We start from the raw sequence: 23997 nt of genomic DNA on the forward strand, positions 1-23997 counted from the left end.
CCAGGAATACAGTCATTAGGTCGACCATACTTAGGTCGACAGTCATTAGGTTGACCACTATTGATCGACATGCATTAGGTCGGCATGGTCGCTAGGTCGACATGTACTCGGTTTTTAAAAAAAATTATCTTTTTTTTTACTTTTTCATACTTTCCGATCCACGTGGACTATGATTCGGAATAGTAACCTGTGCCGAGCACATCGGTAGCGGAGAGAGGCACCTTGTCCAAAGCATGGCGAGCGAAGCGAGGGGACACAGTGCACTAATTGGGGTTCCCCATCACTTTACGAAGAAAACAACGCCAAAAACAGAAAAAAAACTCATGTTGACATTTTCCATGTCGACCTTGTTCATGTCAACCTAATGACTGTGTCAACCTATTTCAGGTGTCGACCTAGTCACTGTCAACCAACAGTGGGCGACCCAATGACTGTCGACCGAAGTGTGGTCGACTCTATGACCCATACCCATTTGCCATCATGCTGATCTGCTGTTACAGCATCTTCTTCCATGCCCTGGAGTGCATTTTGCAGGTTCCCAGCCCAGGGCAGTCCTCTGTCTCCTACCTCAGACGTTAGTGCTCCTGAGTTTGTTGTGAGCTATGGTCAGTGCCAATCTCCCTGCACCAGCTTAACAGCTCTTTTCCAATGTGCAACATCCCCTCTGTCCTCCTCCTGTCTGTGCCAGCCTCTATGCCCTTCTTCTGTCTGCACCAGCTTCTCTTCCTTTCTCCCCTTTGCATCAGTCTCTTTGTCCTTTTCCTGTCTGCTTCAGTCTCTCTTCTAGTCTCCTGTCTACACCAGTCTCTCTGTCATTTTACTATCTGCACCAGCCTCTCTCCCATTCTCCCTGTCCTTGCCCTCTCTTTGCCAGTCTCTCTTCCATTTGCCTGCCTGTACCAGTGTTTCTGCCCTTGCCCTCTCTGCGCCAGCCTCTCTCCTTCCCTTGTCTATGATAGGGTCTCTTTTATAATACATCTGGCAGTTCACGCGAGATCTGGCATAACTGTAAATTCTACGTATTTTCCAAGTATAAGCAAGTAGTTTATTTTTGCAGTCCCTTCAAATGAACTCTTGCATGGGGTGCCATATTTTTATTTGCCCTGGGCAAGAACATCAGTAGGTGAGTCTAGCTAGTGATTCTGCCACTACTACAGCACTCCACAATGAATTGCAGTCTAACTGCTCTTACAGTGAAAATTCCCTTTTTTATTTTACTGTTGCAGTGAAAATTATTCTCCAGTCGCTGTGGATGAAACCTTGTTGCCTTTAGAGTCCTGGGTGTAAAACATTTGCCAAAGGTGCCTTTTATCCAAACTGACATACCCTACTTTCATAAGTCAGTATAATTTATCTAGTTACCAGCCCAATCAGGAACCAGGTGTGGTATCATAGTTCTTTCTAAATAAATAATGGTGCAATAGCAGTTTACTGATTAATATCTATATTAGTATTTTTGGACCTATACATTTTTCTCTCTTCTCTCGACCTTTCCATCTCTGCAACCCACAACCTGCCTTTTTCTCATCTCTGTCTTATTTCTTTTTTACCTATATGATACCCTATTTCACACCATAATATGTGATCTCTATTGCTATATCACCTTCAGTATTATCTATTTAACCAAAATGGTCTCTATAACTCTGGAATAAGGTTAACATCTGCAACTGCTAAAATACTTAAACACATTTTTAAAAGTGCCCAGTTGGTCAGTATTCCATTCCATCTGCTTTAACCACTTTCCTCGCAAAAACGTAAGGGAAACGACCGCAGTCAGGAGTGTGTTACCTGAAAAGGTCGTATCCCATACGTCTGGCATGCCCTGCTGCATCAATGTCTGTTAATAAGGAAATCCATTCTACACAAGTGCAGAACGGATTTCCTCTTGCTGCTGTGGCCCCCAACATCAATCCCAAAACCGCGCCCCAGAATGCCATGCGAGCAGCATTTCAGGGATCATGTGCCGGAACTAAAAGTGTAAAACACTAAAAGTTCTCCCCAGCTCAAGTATGCTGATTTCTGCCTGTGCAGAGGACAGCTGCAGTAAAGGACCCTGACCCACACTCTGCTGTGCTCTGCTATAAGGTGTGATGGCTGGGCTATATTGAGGGGTGGTATTCATGTGACCGGCGGTCGGGAGACCGACAGTCACATGACCTCCTCCAGCATCCTGACCCCTCACTATCCCGATGGTCGGCATGCTGACCAACATGGACTATTTCCACTCGTGGGTGTCCACGACACCCATAGAGTGGAAATAGAACCCGTGGTGACCGTAGGTCGCCACCGAGCCCGCAGCGTGGCGAGTGCAGCGAGCCCACAAGGGGCTTGCTGCACTCGCCCCTCCCCGCCGGGATCCCGGCGTCGGTATGCTGCCGGGATCCCGGCATCGGTAAGCTGACCGGCGGTCTCCTGACCGCCGGTCAGCCATACCACACCCATATTGACAGGGGAGTAATGAGGAGGGTTGTCACCTTTTGGCACTGGGGGTGAGATTGTTGCATAACAAAAAGGTGGGGGGTGGGGTTTGATAATGCTGGGGATCTTTTTCCACAATGGGGGGGGGGCTATTTTTGATGGGGGCCTATAGACACGGGAGATGGGGGCGTTGCAAAACATAAAATATAATATCAACATTATAAAATGTTGAAATATACATTTATTGTAGTTTAAAAACAAAAAAATAAGATTTTACTCACCGGTAAATCTATTTCTCGTAGTCCGTAGTGGATGCTGGGAACTCCGAAAGGACCATGGGGAATAGCGGCTCCGCAGGAGACTGGGCACAACTAAAGAAAGCTTTTAGGTCACCTGGTGTGCACTGGCTCCTCCCACTATGACCCTCCTCCAAGCCTCAGTTAGGACACTGTGCCCGGACGAGCTGACATAATAAGGAAGGATTTTGAATCCCGGGTAAGACTCTTACCAGCCACACCAATCACACCGTATAACTCGTGATACCATACCCAGTTTAACAGTATGAAAACAACTGAGCCTCTCAACAGATGGCTCAACAATAACCCTTTAGTTAACAATAACTATGTACAAGTATTGCAGACAATCCGCACTTGGGACGGGCGCCCAGCATCCACTACGGACTACGAGAAATAGATTTACCGGTGAGTAAAATCTTATTTTCTCTGACGTCCTAGTGGATGCTGGGAACTCCGAAAGGACCATGGGGATTATACCAAAGCTCCCAAACGGGCGGGAGAGTGCGGATGACTCTGCAGCACCGAATGAGAGAACTCAAGGTCCTCCTCAGCCAGGGTATCAAATTTGTAGAATTTTGCAAACGTGTTTGCCCCTGACCAAGTAGCAGCTCGGCAAAGTTGTAAAGCCGAGACCCCTCGGGCAGCCGCCCAAGATGAGCCCACCTTCCTTGTGGAATGGGCTTTTACTGATTTAGGATGCGGCAGTCCAGCCGCAGAATGCGCCAGCTGAATTGTGCTACAAATCCAGCGAGCAATAGTCTGCTTAGAAGCAGGAGCACCCAGCTTGTTGGGTGCATACAGGATAAATAGCGAGTCAGTTTTCCTGACTCTAGCCGTCCTGGAAACATAAATTTTCAAGGCCCTGACTACTTCCAGCAACTTGGAATCCTCCAAGTCCCTAGTAGCCGCAGGCACCACAATAGGTTGGTTCAAGTGAAAAGCTGATACCACCTTAGGGAGAAACTGGGGTTGAGTCCTCAATTCCGCCCTATCCATATGGAAAATCAGATAAGGGCTTTTACATGACAAAGCCGCCAATTCTGACACACGCCTGGCTGAAGCCAAGGCCAATAACATGACCACTTTCCACGTGAGATATTTTAGATCCACGGTTTTAAGTGGCTCAAACCAATGTGATTTTAAGAAACTCAACACCACGTTGAGATCCCAAGGTGCCACTGGAGGCACAAACGGGGGCTGAATATGCAGCACTCCTTTCACAAACGTCTGAACTTCAGGTAGTGAAGCTAGTTCTTTCTGGAAGAAAATCGACAGAGCCGAGATCTGTACCTTAATGGAGCCTAATTTCAGGCCCATAGTCACTCCTGCTTGTAGGAAATGCAGAATTCGACCCAGTTGAAATTCCTCTGTTGGGGCCTTTTTGGCCGCACACCAAGCAACATATTTCCGCCATATGCGGTGATAATGCTTTACAGTTACATCTTTCCTGGCTTTAATCAGCGTAGGAATGACTTCCTCCGGAATGCCCTTTTCCTTCAGGATCCGGCGTTCAACCGCCATGCCGTCAAACGCAGCCGCGGTAAGTCTTCGAACAGACAGGGCCCCTGCTGCAGCAGGTCCTGTCTGAGCGGCAGAGGCCTCTGCTTCCCAGTTGTCCACTCCCGGAATGAACACTGCTGACAGTGCTAGCACGTGATTTTCCGCCCATCGGAGAATCCTTGTGGCTTCTGCCATTGCCATCCTGCTTCTTGTGCCGCCCTGTCGATTTACATGGGCGACTGCCGTGATGTTGTCTGACTGGATCAGTACCGGCTGGTGTAGAAGCAGGGATTTTGCCTGACTTAGGGCATTGTAAATGGCCCTTAGTTCCAGAATATTTATGTGTAGGGAAGTTTCCTGACTCGACCATAGTCCTTGGAAGTTTCTTCCCTGTGTGACTGCCCCCCAGCCTCGAAGGCTGGCGTCCGTGGTCATCAGGACCCAGTCCTGTATGCCGAATCTGCGGCCCTCTAGAAGATGAGCACTCTGCAGCCACCACAGCAGAGACACCCTGGTTCTTGGAGACAGGGTTATTAGGCGATGCATCTGAAGATGCGATCCGGACCATTGGTCCAACAGGTCCCACTGAAAGATTCTGGCATGGAACCTGCCGAAAGGAATTGCTTCGTAAGAAGCCACCATCTTTCCCAGGACCCGCGTGCAGCAGTGACGTGCGGTGGGGTGAGGCAGGTGAGGCAGCACATCTCTGATCAAAACTCACCAAATTTCCAGGAGTTTATAATGCTGCACCTGTGTATAATGCCCAGATGTACCCTTTGGCTCATATATTGCATGTAAATCTGGTTCTTGGGTTAGCCAGTGCCTCCTGAGCCATTTAGCTCACCGCACGTCCCTGGCGTGCAGTGATGCACCGATACCTGTTTCGGTTTCAGGAGGTCTCTGACTAGAGATGACAGCTCCTTGGCTTTCTCCTCCGGGAGAAACACTTTTTTCTGGACTGTATCCAGAATCATACCCAGGAACAGTAGACGTGTCGTCGGAACCAGCTGTGATTTTGGAATATTCAGAATCCAACCGTGCTGGTGTAGCACCTCCTGAGATAGTGCTACTCCCACCAACAACTGCTCCTTGGACCTCGCCTTTATTAGGAGAACGTCCAAGTACGGGATAATTAAAACTCCCTTTCTTTGAAGGAGTATCATCATTTCCGCCATTACCTTGGTAAACACCCTCGGTGCCGTGGAGAGTCCAAACGGCAGCGTCTGGAATTGGTAATGGCAATCCTGTACCACAAATCTGAGGTACTCCTGGTGAGGATAGTAAATGGGGACATGCAGGTAAGCATTCTTGATGTCCAGGGATACCATGTAATCCCCCTCGTCCAGGCTTGCAATCACCGCCCTGAGCGATTCCATCTTGAACTTGAATTTTTTTATGTATGAGTTCAAGGATTTCAAATTTAAAATGGGTCTCACCGAACCGTCCGGTTTCGGTACCACAAACAGTGTGGAATAGTAACCCCGTCCTTGTTGAAGTAGGGGCACCTTGACTATCACCTGCTGGGAATACAGCTTGTGAATTGCCTCTAGCACAGCCTCCCTGCCTGAGGGAGTTGTCGGCAAGGCAGATTTTAGGAACCGGTGGGGTGGAGACGCCTCGAATTCCAGTTTGTACCCTTGAGATACTATTTGCAGGATCCAGGGATCCGCCTGTGAGCGAGCCCACTGATCGCTGAAATTTTTGAGGCGGCCCCCCACCGTACCTGGCTCCGCCTGTGGAGCCCCACCGTCATGCGGCGGACTTGGAAGAAGCGGGGGAGGACTTTTGCTCCTGGGAACCTGCTGTTTGTTGCAGCCTTTTTCCCCTACCTCTGCCTCTGGACAGAAAGAACCCGCCTTTTCCACGCCTGTTTTTCTGAGTCCGAAAGGACTGTACCTGATAAAACGGCGCCTTTTTAGGCTGTGAGGGAACATGGGGTAAAAATGCTGACTTCCCAGCAGTTGCTGTGGAAACTAGGTCCGAGAGACCATCCCCGAATAACTCCTCACCCTTATAAGGCAAAACTTCCATGTGCCTTTTTGAATCTGCATCCCCTGTCCACTGGCGAGTCCATAAGCCTCTCCTAGCAGAAATGGACAATGCACTTATTTTAGATGCCAGCCGGCAGATCTCCCTCTGTGCATCTCTCATGTATAAGACTGAGTCTTTTATATGCTCTATGGTTAGCAGAATAGTGTCCCTGTCTAGGGTGTCAATATTTTCTGACAGGGAATCTGACCACGCAGCGGCAGCACTGCACATCCATGCTGACGCAATAGCTGGTCTAAGTATAATGCCTGAGTGTGTATATACAGACTTCAGGATCGCCTCCTGCTTTCTATCAGCAGGTTCCTTGAGGGCGGCCGTATCCGGAGACGGTAGTGCCACCTTTTTAGACAAACGTGTGAGCGCTTTATCCACCCTAGGGGGTGTCTCCCAACGTGACCTATCCTCTGGCGGGAAAGGGAACGCCATTAGTAACTTCTTAGAGATTACCAATCTTTTATCAGGGAAAGCCCACGCTTCTTCACACACTTCATTTAATTCTTCTGATGGGGGAAAAACTACGGGTAGTTTTTTCTCTCCAAACATAATACCCTTTTTAGTGGTACCTGGGTTTATATCAGAAATTTGTAACACCTCTTTCATTGCTTCAATCATGCAACGAATGGCCTTAGTGGACATTAGACTAGACTCATCGTCGTCGACACTGGTGTCAGTATCCGTGTCGACATCTGCGTCTGCCATCTGAGGTCGCGGGCGTTTTAGAGCCCCCGATGGTCTTTGAGACGCCTGGACAGGCACGAGCTGAGAAGCCGGCTGTCCCGCATTTGGCATGTCGTCAAATTTTTTGTGTAAGGAGTCGACACGTGCACGCAATTCCTTCCATAAGTCCATCCACTCAGGTGTCTGCCCCGCAGGGGGTGACATCCCTTCTACAGGCATCTGCTCCGCCTCCACATCATTATCCTCATCAAACATGTCGACACAGCCGTACCGACCCACCGCACACACACAGGGAATGCTCTAACAGAGGACAGGACCCACCAAAGCCCTTTGGGGAGACAGAGTGAGAGTATGCCAGCACACACCAGAGCGCTATATAATGCAGGGACTAACTGAATTATGTCCCCTATAGCTGCTGTTATATATACTGCGCCTAAATTTAGTGCCCCCCCTCTCTTTTTTACCCTTTTCTGTAGTGTAGACTGCAGGGGAGAGCCAGGGAGCTTCCTTCCAGCGGAGCTGTGAGGGAGAAATGGCGCCAGTGTGCTGAAGGAGATAGCTCCGCCCTTTTTCGCGGACTATTCTCCCGCTTTTTTATGGATTCTGGCAGGGGTAATTATCACATATATAGCCTCTAGGGCTATATATTGTGGTATTTTTGCCAGCCAAGGTGTTTTTATTGCTGCTCAGGGCGCCCCCCCCTAGCGTCCTGCACCCTCAGTGACCGGAGTGTGAAGTGTGTATGAGGAGCAATGGCGCACAGCTGCAGTGCTGTGCGCTACCTTGGTGAAGACTGATGTCTTCTGCCGCCGATTTTCCGGACCTCTTCTTGCTTCTGGCTCTGTAAGGGGGACGGCGGCGCGGCTCCGGGACCGAACACCAAGGCCAGTTCCATGCGGTCGATCCCTCTGGAGCTAATGGTGTCCAGTAGCCTAAGAAGCCCAAGCTAGCTGCAAGCAGGTAGGTTCACTTCTTCTCCCCTTAGTCCCTCGCTGCAGTGAGCCTGTTGCCAGCAGGTCTCACTGTAAAATAAAAAACCTAATTATATACTTTCTTTCTAGAAGCTCAGGAGAGCCCCTAGTGTGCATCCAACCTCGGCCGGGCACAAAATCTAACTGAGGCTTGGAGGAGGGTCATAGTGGGAGGAGCCAGTGCACACCAGGTGACCTAAAAGCTTTCTTTAGTTGTGCCCAGTCTCCTGCGGAGCCGCTATTCCCCATGGTCCTTTCGGAGTTCCCAGCATCCACTAGGACGTCAGAGAAATACAGTATAATTTTACTTCTCAAGATCAGGGTATCTGGGTACTTTCTCCCGTATTCCCTTTTATTAAAAACTAATTTAGTTTGCTTATTTTAAAAACTCTACATAGCTGCCTAACAGTGCTGTGGTCACCTGCAGAGCTGGATTAACAACAGGGCAGCTAGGTCGGTTGCCCAGGGCACCTCACACATTGCCCTTCCCCCCACCGCTTTATTACCAGTGTGGGGGCACTGTGGCTTATGTTATCTGGGGTTTCTGTGTGGCATAACATGAACTGGGAGTATTACTCTGGGTTTAAAGCATTTGTGGTGCTAGGATTATTTACACATTATATTTTTAATAAGTAAAATACTCTGCAACCTTAAGGCAGCAGAAAGGAGTGCTGATATAGATTGCTTAAATAAGAAAGATTTCTTTTAATCAAGGAAATTTACTAATTACACCAAGACATACAAAAAGCAGCATCACATATAAATAATAGCAATAAAAAGTCACATGCAGTGATCATACCAAGAAATCTTGGAGTAACGTATTAATTATTGTATTATTAATTATAGATCTGTTCCTTTATCCGTAATTTGGGTATGCAAATTTGTACTAGTCAGAGACTGTGTATTTCAACACCGGTGACGGAATTAAGTGACGGCTTCACTACTCCCGTGGGTGAGATCAAACTCTGTGGCTAGGGGTAGTAGCATAGCGTACCTGCTTCATGACATCATTAACACATTTGGGATCCCATTTACAATACTGACTTTGCCTTTGAATATTCATCAGATGCACTGTCTCAAAATTTGCATACCCAAATTAGGGATAAAGGAACAGCTTTATAATTAATAAGTTCTCCAAAATTTCTTGGTATGATCACTGCATGTGACCATTTATTGTTATTATTTATATGTGATGCTGCTTTTTGTATGTTTTGGTGTAATTAGTAAATTACCTTGTGATTAAAAGAAATCTTTCTTATTTAAACATTCTATGCAAACAAAAATACAAACACAATGCGCTACCAATGGTGTAAATGCAGCCTGCCACTAATACAGAAACACAGTGAAACCCTGCTCAGAAGCCGGTCTCAGGGGCTAATTCAGACTGGATCATTGCAGCGGCAGCGATTGCAGTATGAATTTTTTTGTGGAGTGCTCCTGTGCACCCCGGGAGCCCAGTGAAATGCTAAAAGCATCTCTGGGCTGTGAATGCCTCTGCTTGATTGACAGGCAGAGGCGGTTGCGGGGTGGGAGGGGGCATGCCAATGGTGTTAAAACACCATTGGTGGGGCGCAGTCCGGACAACGCAGGTGTGTACAGACCGTTGGGGTGGTGGGCCGTGGCGGCTGCCTGACATCACATACAGCTGCTGCGACCCGAGATGTAGTGGATAGTGACCTGCCAGCGCACAGGAGCTGCGCTGGCAGGAAGCTACTTGCCAGGTGCAAAAGCATTGCCACCGTGCAATGCTTTTGCACCTGTGTGGGTGAGGTAGGGCCTGACATGCGGGGTGGACTAAACCTGTGCTGGGCGTCCCACCACATGTCAGATTAAATGATCGTAGATGTGCTGAATTTAGCAAATCTATGATCAGATTTGAATTATCCCCTGTCTCAGTGTCTCTGGATCTCAGCTCCCCTCCAGGTGGTTCTGTTCCAGTTTCCGGGCTTCTTCAGAATCTACATCAGACAGTTTAAGCTAAGTCCTGGGAATTTGCATTAGTTATTTTCAAGAGTCTGAGTTACAACTTGAATTTGATTATTTATATCATCCTGTGCATTGTTGCATAATAATTCAGTATTTACTTTATCAATTGTTTGTACCTTCCTGTGTATTGTTGCATTTATGATCAATTGACAGTTGCTTATATCACCTTGTGCATTGTTGCATTCATATACAGTTTATATTTAGTTGCTTATACCACCTTGTGCATTGTTGCATTTGAATACATTCAAATGCTTATTTCAGTTTGTGCATTTTGCAGCTTTATCCATTATTACCTGTTCCACTTCTCATCCAGTGAACTTCTCTCTATAGTTTCTATTTTTTGCCCTTGCCCAGCCTCCTATAGTCGCCTTGTCCTTCTATAAGACCTGGGGGCATCTAAGTACTGGGTGGACCTAATTAACCCAGAAAAGACGGCTGCTATAGGTGAAGCCTAGTATTGCAGGAGGCTAGAAGACTACTGGGCAAGTGTAACAAAATCCTTTAGTTAGCTAGAAAGCATAATTGCTCTATGATAATCAAGACTGAAAATGTTTATTTAATTAGATTATTACAAATGTTTCCAATACATTTATCAATTTTCTTTGAAAATGTTTTAGGATCCTACAGAAAGCATTATAATAGTGTACATTACACATGTACATGACAAAACAGCAGTTGTATATCCAATTTAGTTGTTTTATTTAATGTAAGAACTCTAATTTAAATGATTATTTTATATACAAGTTTGGTATACTGGTTTACCATGGCCATGTTGGCAAAGATACTGTATTGAGCAACTAGTTTTATTTTACAGAATGTGGCCTCAAAACAACTGTGATGGGCGATTCTATTAGCAGCGACATGCCACCAAACATACCGTGATATTCAGCTGCCTAATATGTAGGCTACTTTTCAATGTTCCAGATTTGCCATTGTTTGCCTTTACTTCTCATAAACCTATTAACGCTTGTCGGAGATCTCCTTTCTTATGGAGATATTTACTACTACTACTACTACTACCACCACAGTGGCTTGGATTGTACACCAATGAAATTGCTTGGAAGTGTGGTCTAGTAGTGAGAGACTTGTGTAATGTTATATGATACTAATGGGGTGTTGAACAGAGATGCAGTTAAAATGCCAGCTGTTGGGATCCCGGCGTTCCGGATACTGATGCCAGAATACGACAGCCAACATTATGCCGGTGGAATCCTGACACCCGCCCGGATTTCCCACTAGCTTGGTGAGTCCATGCCACCAACCGAGTAGGAATAGAACCTGTGGCGTGCAAAGCTCTCCACCGAACCCGAAGCACGGAAAGTGCAGTGAGTCTGTGACGGGACTCGCAGCCTCACAGCCGGCATCCCGTCTGCTGGTATATCATACCAGATCTGTTGAACAGATGGAAGATATGACAAAGAGCAGGCAAAGACATAAAAGCTATTGTAGAAATAAATTTAACAACATAAAGCACTACAACCCAACAAACATACAAATGTACACATACAATCCAAGTGGCACTTTTATTTTAGACATAATAAAGTTTATTGTGTTGGCATTAATAATAAATTTGAAGACAACGCAACATGTCTTTACATATTCTGTAGTTTTCTATATACTAGTTTTGTATGCCATTTACTATGAAAATGTGGTCTCTTAACTCATTCTTGAAATAAAAGCACATCTGAAATATATAGCTTGATTGGCCTTTAGACTGATGTATTAAATACCATCAAAATATGGAAAGAGATTAAAAAATTAAATTATGTCACTAAAAATGTTTAAGAAAGAAGCCACAGCAGTCATGAAATAAACACCATACCGTGAGTTAACAACCTGCAAATGTTAAGTAATTAGGTGTAAAACATTCTGACAATGGGGGTAATTCAGAGTTGATCGCAGCAGCAAATTTGTTAGCAGCTGGTCAAAACCATGTGCACTGCAGGGGGGGCAGATATAACATGTGCAAAGAGAGTTAGATTTGGGTGGGTTATTTTGTTTCTATGCAGGGTAAATACTGGCTGTTTTATCTTTACACTGCAATTTAGATTTCAGTTTGAACACACCCCACCCAAATCTAACTCTCTCTGCACATGTTATATCTGCCCCCCCTGAAGTGCACATGGTTTTGCCCAACTGCTAACAAATTTGCTGCTGCGATCAACTCTGAATTACCCCCAATGTCACTACCTCTTATCTCTCCTTGGAAATGAGTTTTATTATTTCAATAATAAACATAATGAATGGTGGACATATATTACATAGGTTATAAGAACCACTGAAAAAATACTAAGCTCCTATAACAATTACATAAAATGAAATGTTATGTCAGAGGTTTATTATGATGAAGTTAGCAACATTCATGCCAGTAATGTCAAACTGTTACGAACAGCATTGTATCCCGCAACACAATGAAGGTTAAGGAATGCTCAGAACTTTGCGTACTGGTCTTCACCAAATATAATTAGACTCGGGTGGGACGTGCCTGTCTTCAGTCCTCTTAGGTGAAGGCGTGTGCTGTCTGTTTTTGGTACCTGTTGGCCTTAGAGCATTCATGGCATTTGCTCCATAGCCTGTAAAATGAAGAGAACAGAAATGAGAAAACATCATGCACCATTATTCACACTTCACTAACTTTTTTTTTTTACTTCTTTCAAACATCGTATTAACAATCAACATTTAAATGTGTTCGAGAAAAGATACAAGTGAAGCATATCAGATGTGTATAACCAAGAGGCATTGATCCATCCACTACACTAACCACTCCTATGCTATCCTTTAAAAATCATGATCTCTTGTAATTCTTCTTCTGTCAACTATTTAATGACATGTGGATGTAATCTATAGTATGTTGGGAAAACCAAACGATATTCCAAATGCAGGAACACATTCTGCAATATTAGATATTGACTACATTCCTGATATAGATGCACACGCAAACAGCACACAATGCCAATGCTCACATAGCTGAGCAATCAGTGGCATTTGCGGAGGCGGGGCTGCAGCGCAGTCCAAAATCCAAATCAACCAATTGCCACCCCAAATGCTGCCAAACATTGCTGGCCAGGACACACTGGCAGTTGGTGTGGATCGGCCTATTTGAATTTTGGACTGTGCTGCAGCCCCACCTCTGCAACCACCACTGTTAGCTATTATTTGCTACTGCACATGTGCAAAAAAAATCTGAAAACTCCTATGACGCATGCATTATCCTGACATTATGAGAAAGGTGGCGGAGACTGGGAGGTGGCCTGAAGTGAACACAAAAAAATCCATCTCATGGGGTTGTTATGGGAGTTTTGCGATTGTATCAAAAAGTGATTTACAGTAGTTCTCACATGCACAGCTGCAGTGTTCAGATGCAGACATTTCACCTGCCAAAGGGCAAGTGCAAGTGTCGATGGTGGACATGACGACTGTGCACTGATGGGGGGGTGTCTACAATCATTGGCAGTGTTACTGCGTGCGGATCGCAGGAATTGGGTATCTCAAAGCTCGCACATTGAGACACAGGCATCTGCACAAGGGAAAACTGAACTATGGGGGGGGGGGGGGGGAGGGGGGGGTTGGACTGCACACCCTAATTCTAAACATAATGAGATGTTCTACCATGCTGGGACTTGTAGTTCCACGTAGAAAAAAAAAGAAAAATGCAGATGTACACTCTAAACACTGCTAATTTGAATAATTATAATAAACCCTGCAATATAAAACTGAGGTGCTTAGCATCATTTGGCCCAAAACATGGGCCCACCAACCACGACTAGGTGGCCTCATCTGGTGGGTCCCTATCATTAAGACACAGGCATCTGCACAAGGGGAACGCTGAAACTAGCATTTGCATATTATTGCTCCTGCATCTCTGCCAGCAGACGCAGCAACATTCAACTCTGAATCAGGTGCACAGTGTATCATAAAGTTTCAGTTAGATAAATAGAAAAGATCCCAGCTCTCTTAGGCTTAGAGGATTTCAGGTGGTACATTGTAACTCAAGGTGGATATACCGCAGGGACAAAGATTTAGCTAGATGTGAGAGTTTTGGACTTAATGAAAGTATTGACATTGGGCCTGATTCAGAGATGGACGGATATCACACAGCTATTACGTCTTTGTACACAGTGGCTGTATGATAATTTGCTAACACAGATAATATGATAATATGCAAATAAAGATAATATGCTAACACTGCAGGAGGCGTCTTGTGTAAATAAAAGATAAAATAAAAACATAAAAAACACCTAAATATTTTAGACTTGACACAAGTACCCTACTTATATTTAAGTGGATTTTGTTAGGCTTAGATACTGCTGGCCTGTCCTCTCTTCATTTCTGAGTAAGCTGTGGATATTTCCAGCCCTGCTACCTTGGTTGGAGTCCAGAGGAGTCCTTGTAAAAGATGAACAGGAGTGCCAAAGTTAAAAAGGGTCAGAGACTACTGCCAAAATGCAGAACTGACATCAGTGTGCCTATGTTTTATACAGACAGGGATATCATTTAATGCTCCAGGGAAAGTTTAGTGTGTGTTGGAAAGACATCTTTCCAGTAGGTTCTGCTCAAGTAGGAGCTGGTTTATGGTTCCCTGGAGTGAATGGAGGAGAGAGGGCAGGCCTCCCAGCTAGGTAAAAGTCTGATTAGCATGATGTTGTTGTGCACTCTAAAAAACATTGTGTCAACTTGTTATCTGTGTCGCACTAAATGGGGAATACAGCATAGAAGCTTATATTAGGAGACTTACCTATTCTAAGTGGCCCAAACTTGCTGTGTACAACTGTTATGTGCATGAGTACGTAGGCTACAAGCTAGGTTCCTCACAAATATAGAGGATGTTTATGTTAGCTAGAACTGGAGAGAATTTTTCTTGCATTTTTCTTTATTTTCTTCCTTAAATGAGCAGGTCTCGAGGACTTGTATTCTGAAAGGAGATGTGCTTGAAGGAGAGTAGTGCCCAGGGTGATAATACAGGATGCGCTTATGTGACCGGAGGTCAGGAGACCACCGGTCACAATATCGATGCCAGAATCCCGGCATCTGAAAATCCCGCCGGTCAGCATGCTGACCAACAGGGACTATTCCCACTCGTGGGTGTCCATGACAGAGAGGGAATAGAACCTGTGGCAAGCACAGCAAGCCACCGAGCCCGCTGCATGGCAAGAACAGCGAGCCCGCAAGGGGCTTCTTTGCACTCGCCCTCTCTGCCGGTCACCTAACAGCCAGGATCCCGCCATCAGTATTGTGACCGGCGGTCTCCTGACCTCCAGTCACACATACCCAACCCGCTAATACCACTGGCTCTGACTGCACCTCCAGCACATTAACCATAATTTGACCACCATTATTTTGTGTTATAAGAAATCTGTACACTAAGGGAGACACAGTAAAAACAAACAGCACCAGTTCATGAAGGTATAAATCAAATTCCTTTAAATGTGGTTATTTAACAAGTAAGGTGGACAAGTACTAAGCAGTGATTAAGTGGCGAAGTGAGCCAGCGGAGAAATTGACCATGGTAACCAATCAGCACTGACGTAACATTTATAATTTGCATACTATAAAAGTATACAGAGCAGCTGATTGGTTGCCATGGGCAACTTCTCCACTGGCTCACTTCTCCACTTTTATCACTGCTTAGTACATGTCCCCCTTAGTCCTAACAGCTTATTAATGAGGGGCACAGCATGTTGTCACTGTACACGCCTACTCACTGCTCTGTTACTATTCGCAGTGACTGACACCAGTATACAGATGGGTCCACATTTATCTTGACCTTTAATAGGATTAACTGAGACTGGCCAGTCAGACTTAATCCCCTGCTGTAATGACTTAATCCCCTGCTGTATTGTTCTCTGTATTGTATTGCAGTTGAGAACAATAGATGAAGAGTTTATGCTAATAAATCATGTTGTGCCTAGGCGCAGAAAACTAGTCTAGATAACCGTGGACCCATCTGTATATTAGGGAGAGACTTCTAGGGAGAGACTTCACAGAGTGCATCAGAAATAAGTGCTGAAACGGATTCTATCTCACTCCCAGTACACTCTAGCCCTTACTGTAAGCATGTTTCACTGAGTATAGCACAGAGTATATTTTTCTCTTGGATTGATGTTTCCTTGATGTTTTAGACTAACAAAATACACAAAGGACTTGCATACACTATATACTGAATGTACAATGAACCTAAAATCACTATTTACTAAAGATGATGCCGTCATTGTACAATGTTTTGATGTAGTCACAGCAGGAAGACTGGACTGCTGACAGTTGGGACTAGCAGTGGTCATGCTGCATTGGAAGCATAGTCAGACCATGTGAGAGTGTGCGGTGTACCTTGGGCCATGACTAGCGCTTCAGAAGTTCTAGACCACCCTAGCTCCAGAAAATCACCCCTGAATTACAGCACCATAGTGAGTGGAGACAAACTTTCTCCCTCAAACTTGGACTGTCATTCCTAAATCAGGATAGTTATGGAGGTATACAGGAAGTGATGTCAGGCTGATATAAAGTAAGGATTACAAAAGAAAATTGGGGTATGGACTCTAATAAGTAAGTAGTAAGGCGTTACTAATCAAAGTAATATATAGGTATACGATATCGTATTAACCAACGTGGGACTACTGACTTTACCTCAAGTGTTTTTATGCAGTTGTGACTGGTTGGTGGTGCTCCCAGAAATTAGTTCAGGACAAACTACATTTCGTGGGGTTTTCCGAAGAAGAAAAGAAGACTGTTTGGTCTATCTGGGGTAAACTTAAAAATAATTATGCGGTAAGTATATAGGTGTATTTAAAACTTAACTTTTATTACTTTTCGAGACAAACATACATGCAGGCGACTGGAGACATCAGAAAAAGGGGGTTTAAAAAGCGTATTAAATTGATTGCTCACTTATACTCTGCTACACGAAATAATATTTCTGAGAGTATTCAAACATTGGAGAGTGAGTAAGTATGAAAAGAGATATTACAGAGCAAAAAATTCTATTACACTGTTCTCTTTATCAAATTTCTAATAAAAAAAATTGTATATTAGCAATTAGGGAGAACAGGGGTTTGGCTGAGTGACTCAAGGCACCCAAATAGTAAACAGAATAAGTGTGGGAGTAAATTACAGATCTATTCATTCATTGAATTGTACATGTGGGTTAGTGCAGCTTTCTTGCAGGACTTAGGTGTTATGATTCCAGCACTCTGGTCTGAGGAGATCTTATAACAAGGACCTGAGCACTGGAAAGTAATGCTAGGAAAGGGAGCGGGAATGGAAAATAGCCCCTGGCGCCCTAACTCCGTTGTCTCGCCCGTGCTGTCAGAAATCCCTTGCGAGACTATGGTTGCTTGAGCCCATGGCAGCCGCGTTTGAAGGGCGGATTACGTCTGCCCAACTCCGATGCCCCTCAGGTCTTAATGGGAGACAAAGGGAAATCCGAGACAGGGTTATAACAAGGGGCCCTCTAACTAAGCAACAAGGCCAGGGGCTACAAGCTAACTTAAAACTAGAATATGTGCGGAAAAACCGCCAGGGAAAAGGACAACCAAAATACCCACTTGTCCACTCTCCTACCCGGCACCGCCGAGTTCCGGAGAGGACTTGTGGAAGCGGAACCCTCCGCAAATGCTCCGAAACAGAATACAAAATAAAGCGGGCTGAGCCGCAGCACACGGCAGAGCCGCAACTCACGAACACCACACGAGATTCTCTGGCGATCGTTGCGGACAATAAGGGACCAGAAGACTTCTTGGGATGAGATGACAACTCCAAGATTCAGGACCTCTGAGGACAGGAATGACCGGACACAGCAGGACTGGAACAGACGTTCAGCAAACCTAAGCAGCATGCAGGAAGCTATTACCGGCGTCTGTGTGAAGCACTGAGAAGGTATTTAGCAATGAGTCCTCCAATCAGATGTTCAGAATCTGATTACCCTAAATGCTGTGCAGCTGCCCTGCTGCACGCCCTGAAAACCAGTGTGTGTGTGTGTGTTGTTAAATTGACCCTGCAACGGGGAATGCGGTCCGCCCGTGGCGTCCCCGTTGCTAGGGTCCAGGTGGCTCAGCGCGCCCGGCGTCCCTGTGTTGCTAGGGAGCCGGCGGCTACGCACGCACGGCGTCCCAGCGTTGCTAGGGACCCGGCGGCTAGCACGCTCGGCGTCCCTAGTTGCTAGGCGCCGGGCCGCGAGGACATCGCGGACCCCGGCGCCTAACAGTACCCCCCCTTGAGGAGGGGTCAAGGAACCCCCAAAGCCAGGCTTCTGAGGAAATTCTCGAAAAAATGCCCTCTTGAGCCTAGGGGTATGAAGATCCTTATCCAGGACCCAAGACCTTTCCTCCGAACCATAGCCTTTCCAGTGAACTAAAAAATAAAGCCGACCCCGGGACAATTTAGAATCAAGAACTTTCTCTACCAAGAACTCCTGTTGTCCCTGTACATCCACCGGAGATCTACCCTGAGAGATCCTCCGAGGAAATCTACTGGAAGAAACGTATTGTTTCAACAGGGAACAGTGAAAAGTATTTCCAATCTTGAGAGATCTTGGTAAACGTAGCCGAAAGGCAACTGGGTTGACCTTCTTAATAAAAAAAAACGGTCCAATAAATTTGGGTCCCAGTCTAGCCGAGGATTGTCGAAGCCTGATGTTGCGAGTCGACAACCACACCTTATCTCCCACCTTAAAAGTGCAAGGACGTCGGAGCCTGTCAGAAAATTTCTTCTCTCGGAAGGCCGCTTTTCTGAGAGCAAGGTGCACTTTTTTCCAAATTGCTCTGAGATGGGAGGTCAAGGTTAGCGAGGAGACTGGAGAATGATGAAAAAAAGAATTGGCTCTCGGGTGAAAACCAAAAACTGAAAAGAATGGAGACTCTTTGGTGAAGGAATGACAAGAGTTATTATAAGCAAATTCAGCCAAAGGGAGAAACTCGGACCAATCATTCTGGAGTTTGGCTGAATACAAACGCAAATATTGTTTTAATGACTGGTTGACTCGTTCGGTTTGCCCGTTAGACTGTGGGTGGTAACCATATGTTAAAGACAGTGTCATCTTCAATGAGGCACAAAAACATTTCCAGAATTGTGCGATGAATTGTGGACCCCGATCAGAAACAATATCAGTGGGCAAGCCATGAAGCCTGAACACATGGCGGAGGAACAAAACTGCCAACCCTTGAGCAGAAGGCAATCGGGGAAGAGCAATAAAATGAACCATTTTACTAAAACGGTCCACTACCACCCAAATGACTCGGAATCCGGCTGAAAGGGGAAGGTCAACCACAAAATCCATGGAAATATGAGACCATGGCCTGAGAGGAACAGCTAAAGGCATGAGTTGCCCGATAGGCAACGAACGAGGAACCTTATGCTGTGCACAAACCTGACATGAATGAACGAATTCCTTAACGTCTTTAGAAAGACTAGGCCACCACACTGAGCGAGAGACTAACTCCAATGTCTTAGTGATTCCCGGATGCCCTGAGACTTTGTTGTCATGAAATTCAGTTAAAACAGTGGCTCTCAAAAATTCAGGGACATAAAGACGACCAGCAGGAGTAAGTCTAGGAGCTTGGTGTTGAAGCTGGTTTAACTGGGTAAATAAATCCTGTGTGAGGCCTGCCCGGATGACCGAAGATGGAAGTATGGGGGTAACAACAGGATTGCTATTGTGAACTGGAAGAAAGCTACGTGACAGGGCATCAGCTTTTGTATTCTTGGAACCAGGCCTGAAAGTGATTATAAACCTGAAACGAGTAAAAAATAATGCCCAACGTGCCTGCCGAGCATTAAGCCGTTTAGCTGATTCGATATATTGCAGGTTCTTATGGTCAGTCAAAACCGAAATAGTATGTTTAGCTCCCTCCAGCCAATGCCTCCACTCCTCGAAAGCCCATTTCACCGCCAGTAACTCCCGATTACCAACGTCATAGTTGGATTCAGCGGAGGAGAATTTCCTGGACATAAAGGCACAAGGATGTAACTCCAGAGACTCCGGATCCTCTTGAGAAAGGACAGCCCCCACTCCAACCTCTGAGGCATCAACCTCCACAACAAAGGGCAATTCCGGATTAGGATGTCTGAGGACTGGAGCCGAGACAAAGGCTTGTTCCAAGGCCTGGAAGGACAATTCAGCTTCATGCGACCAGTTGGTAGGATCCGCTCCTTTTTTTGTCAGAGCTACTATGGGAGCAACCAGGTCAGAAAAAGAATGAATGAACCTCCTATAATAATTCGCAAACCCTAAAAAGCGCTGAATTGCTTTTAAATTAGTGGGTTGCGCCCAATTAAGGATGGCCTGGAGCTTCTTTGGTTCCATGGAAAATCCCTGAGGAGAAATGACGTACCCTAAAAAAGATACTTCCGTGACGTGGAAATCACACTTCTCCAGCTTGGCATATAAATGATTCTCACGTAACTTTTGAAGAACCAGACGCACCTGGGTAACATGTTGTTCCATCGATTCAGAATAAATCAAGATGTCGTCTAAATAAATGACCACGAATTTCCCTAGGAAGTCACGGAGAACATCGTTAATGAGGTCTTGAAAAACTGCCGGAGCATTAGACAGGCCGAACGGCATCACCAGGTATTCGTAGTGACCCGACTGAGTGCTGAAAGCCGTCTTCCACTCATCCCCAGATTTAATTTGGATGAGGTTGTAAGCTCCTCTAAGGTCAATTTTAGAAAAAATTACAGCAGAACGTAACTGATCAAAAAGTACAGAAATTAACGGCAAAGGATAGGTGTTTTTAACGGAGATCTTATTCAGGGTTCTAAAATCAATGCATGGTCTAAGCGAGCCATCTTTTTTCTCCACAAAGAAAAAACCTGCACTTAAAGGAGATTTTGATGGTCTAATAAATCCCTTCTTTAGGCTTTCTTGAATATAATTATTCATGGCCGTAGTTTCTGGCCCGGACAAGGCATATAATCTCCCCTTAGGCAAAGTGGCACCTGGAACTAACTCAATTGCACAATCATAAGGGACATCGGCAAACTCTTAGTATTCCACAGGAATGAGCTCTGGAATGATTGCTGCAACTCTGACTGGATACGAAATACATTCCTTAGCACAAAATGCACCCCATTGGGAAATCTCCCCGGACCGCCAATCAATGGTGGGATTATGAAAGGCCAGCCAAGGGTGACCCAGAACAACAGGAACTGCCGGGCAATGTGTAAGGTAGAATTCAATATCTTCGGAATGTAAGGCTCCTACTGTAAGTACTACTGGAGGTGTACGGTGAGTAATTACCCCGTTGGAAAGCGGACCCCCATCTAAGCCGTGCATGGTGATACATCTATCTAATGGTAACTGCGGAATGCCTAAGGCCTTAGCCCAAGTTAAATCCATAAAGTTTCCTGCAGCTCCACTGTCGACAAAAGCCGACACCAAAGAACTGAGGCTGCCAAAGGAAACCTTAACAGGGACTAAAAGAGAGTTGTTCGAGGAGATAAGCTGCAGACCTAAGTGAACCCCCTCACAATTCACTTGGTCAAAGCGTTTCCCGACTTGTTCAGGCAATTACGAGCAAAATGTTCCTTACCACCACAGTATAAACAAAGATCGGAAATTTGTCTTCTGGTTTTTTCCTCAGGAGACAGCCGAGAGAGACCCATCTGCATGGGCTCCTCGACGTCCTCTGGAAAGGAATATACACAAGGACTAGACCTTACAGATGTTCCTCTTTCAGCCCTCCGCTCTCGGAGACGACGATCAATCTATATAGCAAGCTCCATTAGTTTATCGAGAGTCTCAGGTGCGGGGTACTGGAGGAGACTGTCTTTAATAAATTCAGATAAACCGAGGTGAAACTGACTGCGCAGGGCCGGGTCATTCCAGCCACAGTCGTTCGACCAACGGCGAAACTCGGTACAATAAACCTCCGCAGGATTTCTACCTTGTTTGAGAGCGCGCAGCTGACTCTCAGCGGACGCCTCTCTATCTGGGTCATCATACAAGAGCCCTAAAGACTTAAAAAAGGCATCTACATATAACAACGCAGGATCCTCTGCTCTTAAATCAAATGCCCAGGTCTGAGGATCCCCCTGGAGTAAAGAAATAATAATCCCAACCCGCTGAGATTCATTACCAGAGGATGTAGGTCTTAAACGAAAATAAAGTTTACAGGATTCTTTAAAATTAAAAAATTCTTTTCTATCACCGGAAAAACGGCCGGGCAAATGCATCTTTGGTTCAGGGACTACCTTCGGGGACGCTCGCAAAAGATCTTCCTGCGATCTCACCGGAAGAGAAAGATCCTGAACCATCTGAGTAAGTTCTTGAATCTGGTTGACTAAGAGCTGACCGGGATTTGGCCCTAAACCTGTCGGATTCATGAGGCCGATAAACTCTCACAAAAACAGAATGAGAAAAAATTAAACCCCGTTTAATTTTAAGTTTTGGTATGGCCGGTAATAATGTTATGATTCCAGCACTCTGGTCTGAGGAGATCTTATAACAAGGACCTGAGCACTGGAAAGTAATGCTGGGAAAGGGAGCGAGAATGGAAAATAGCCCCTGGCGCCCTAACTCCGTTGTCTCGCCCGTGCTGTCAGAAATCCCTTGCGAGACTATGGTTGCTTGAGCCCATGGCAGCCGCGTTTGATGGGCGGATTACGTCTGCCCAACTCCGATGCCCCCTCAGGTCTTAATGGGAGACAAAGGGAAATCCGAGATAGGGTGATAACAAGGGGCCCTCTAACTAAGCAACAAGGCCAGGGGCTACAAGCTAACTTAAAACTAGAATATGTGCGGAAAAACCGCCAGGGAAAAAGACAACCAAAATACCCACTTGTCCACTCTCCTACCTGGCACCGCCGAGTTCCGGAGAGGACTTGTGGAAGCGGAACCCTCCGCAAATGCTCCGAAACAGAATACAAAATAAAGCGGGCTGAGCCGCAGCACACGGCAGAGCCGCAACTCACGAACACCACACGAGATTCTCTGGCGATTGTTGCGGACAATAAGGGTCCAGAAGACTTCTTGGGATGAGATGACAACTCCAAGATTCAGGACCTCTGAGGACAGGAATGACCGGACACAGCAGGACTGGAACAGACGTTCAGCAAACCTAAGCAGCATGCAGGAAGCTATTACCGGCGTCTGTGTGAAGCACTGAGAAGGTATTTAGCAATGAGTCCTCCAATCAGATGTTCAGAATCTGATTACCCTAAATGCTGTGTAGCTGCCCTGCTGCACGCCCAGAAAACCAGTGTGTGTGTGTGTGTTGTTAAATTGACCCTGCAACGGGGAACGTGGTCCGCCCGTGGCGTCCCCGTTGCTAGGGTCCAGGCGGCTCAGCGCGCCCGGCGTCCCTGCGTTGCTAGGGAGCCGGCGGCTACGCACGCACGGCTTCCCAGCGTTGCTAGGGACCCGGCGGCTAGCACGCTCGGCGTCCCTAGTTGCTAGGCGCCGGGCCGCGAGGACATCGCGGACCCCGGCGCCTAACATTAGGTCCTGAGAAGTCAAGAGAAATAGTAGAGACCAGTCGCTTCTGCTTTTGCCCATCTGTTGCCATCGAATGGGCAATGAGAGAGTGGAGAGTCTGGTCTGGAAGGAAGTAAAGTACACTTCTGTCTTCCAATGTGAGTTGTGTGATTGAGCTACCCTGTATTACTACAGTACCTGGTATTCCCAGAGGGTCTCCCTCTCTGATATTGACCCGGCCCAACACTATTTGGCTTCCAAGATCAGATGAGATCAGGCATGTCCAGTGTGGTATGACTGTAAATAGTGGGTTGATAACTTGATGTTTCATATGGGTCTTACCCGTTCTGGATGAGAGAGTGTGTCAGAAAGATAAGGTAAGTATATAGATTGAGGAAGAGGAAGAATTACATTTGGAAATAAGGTAAGTATTACACTTCTGCTGTCCACCCAGGGGCCTCTGTTGCCTGAAATTGGTATTGCAGAGTGCACCACAATTTTGAGGATGAGAGAGTGTACCGAGGGAAAAGTGAGTGGTTTGGGGAAGAATTAATGTGAGAACATTCCTTTCTCCTGGAAAATACTGGTCACATTCATTAGGTTATTGGTAATTGCACAAATGCATACGAATGGACTCTTAACCTGCAGAAAAATGCAGTGATTCCTGCAATCCTCATAAGGCTTCAACAGA

At 45.9% G+C, this 23997-nt stretch overlaps 1 protein-coding gene and 1 pseudogene across 2 annotated transcripts in view; both read right to left on the reverse strand.

The window, feature by feature from the left end:
• Window positions 1–12033: 12033 nt before the first annotated feature.
• WIF1 (WNT inhibitory factor 1) overlaps window positions 12034–23997 on the reverse strand; it is a 151525-nt gene continuing 139561 nt past the window's right edge. For both annotated transcript variants that reach the window (XM_063930491.1, XM_063930490.1), the window contains one exon: window positions 12034–12471. In XM_063930491.1, the coding sequence (XP_063786561.1) occupies window positions 12350–12471 (122 nt within the window). In that variant the 3' untranslated portion in view covers window positions 12034–12349. The remainder of the gene's footprint in view (window positions 12472–23997) is intronic.
• LOC134937416 (5S ribosomal RNA) lies at window positions 23493–23611 on the reverse strand (annotated as a pseudogene).

This window comes from Pseudophryne corroboree, chromosome 6 (assembly GCF_028390025.1).
Source record: "Pseudophryne corroboree isolate aPseCor3 chromosome 6, aPseCor3.hap2, whole genome shotgun sequence".
In the NCBI taxonomy this organism is placed as follows: Eukaryota; Metazoa; Chordata; class Amphibia; order Anura; family Myobatrachidae; genus Pseudophryne; species Pseudophryne corroboree.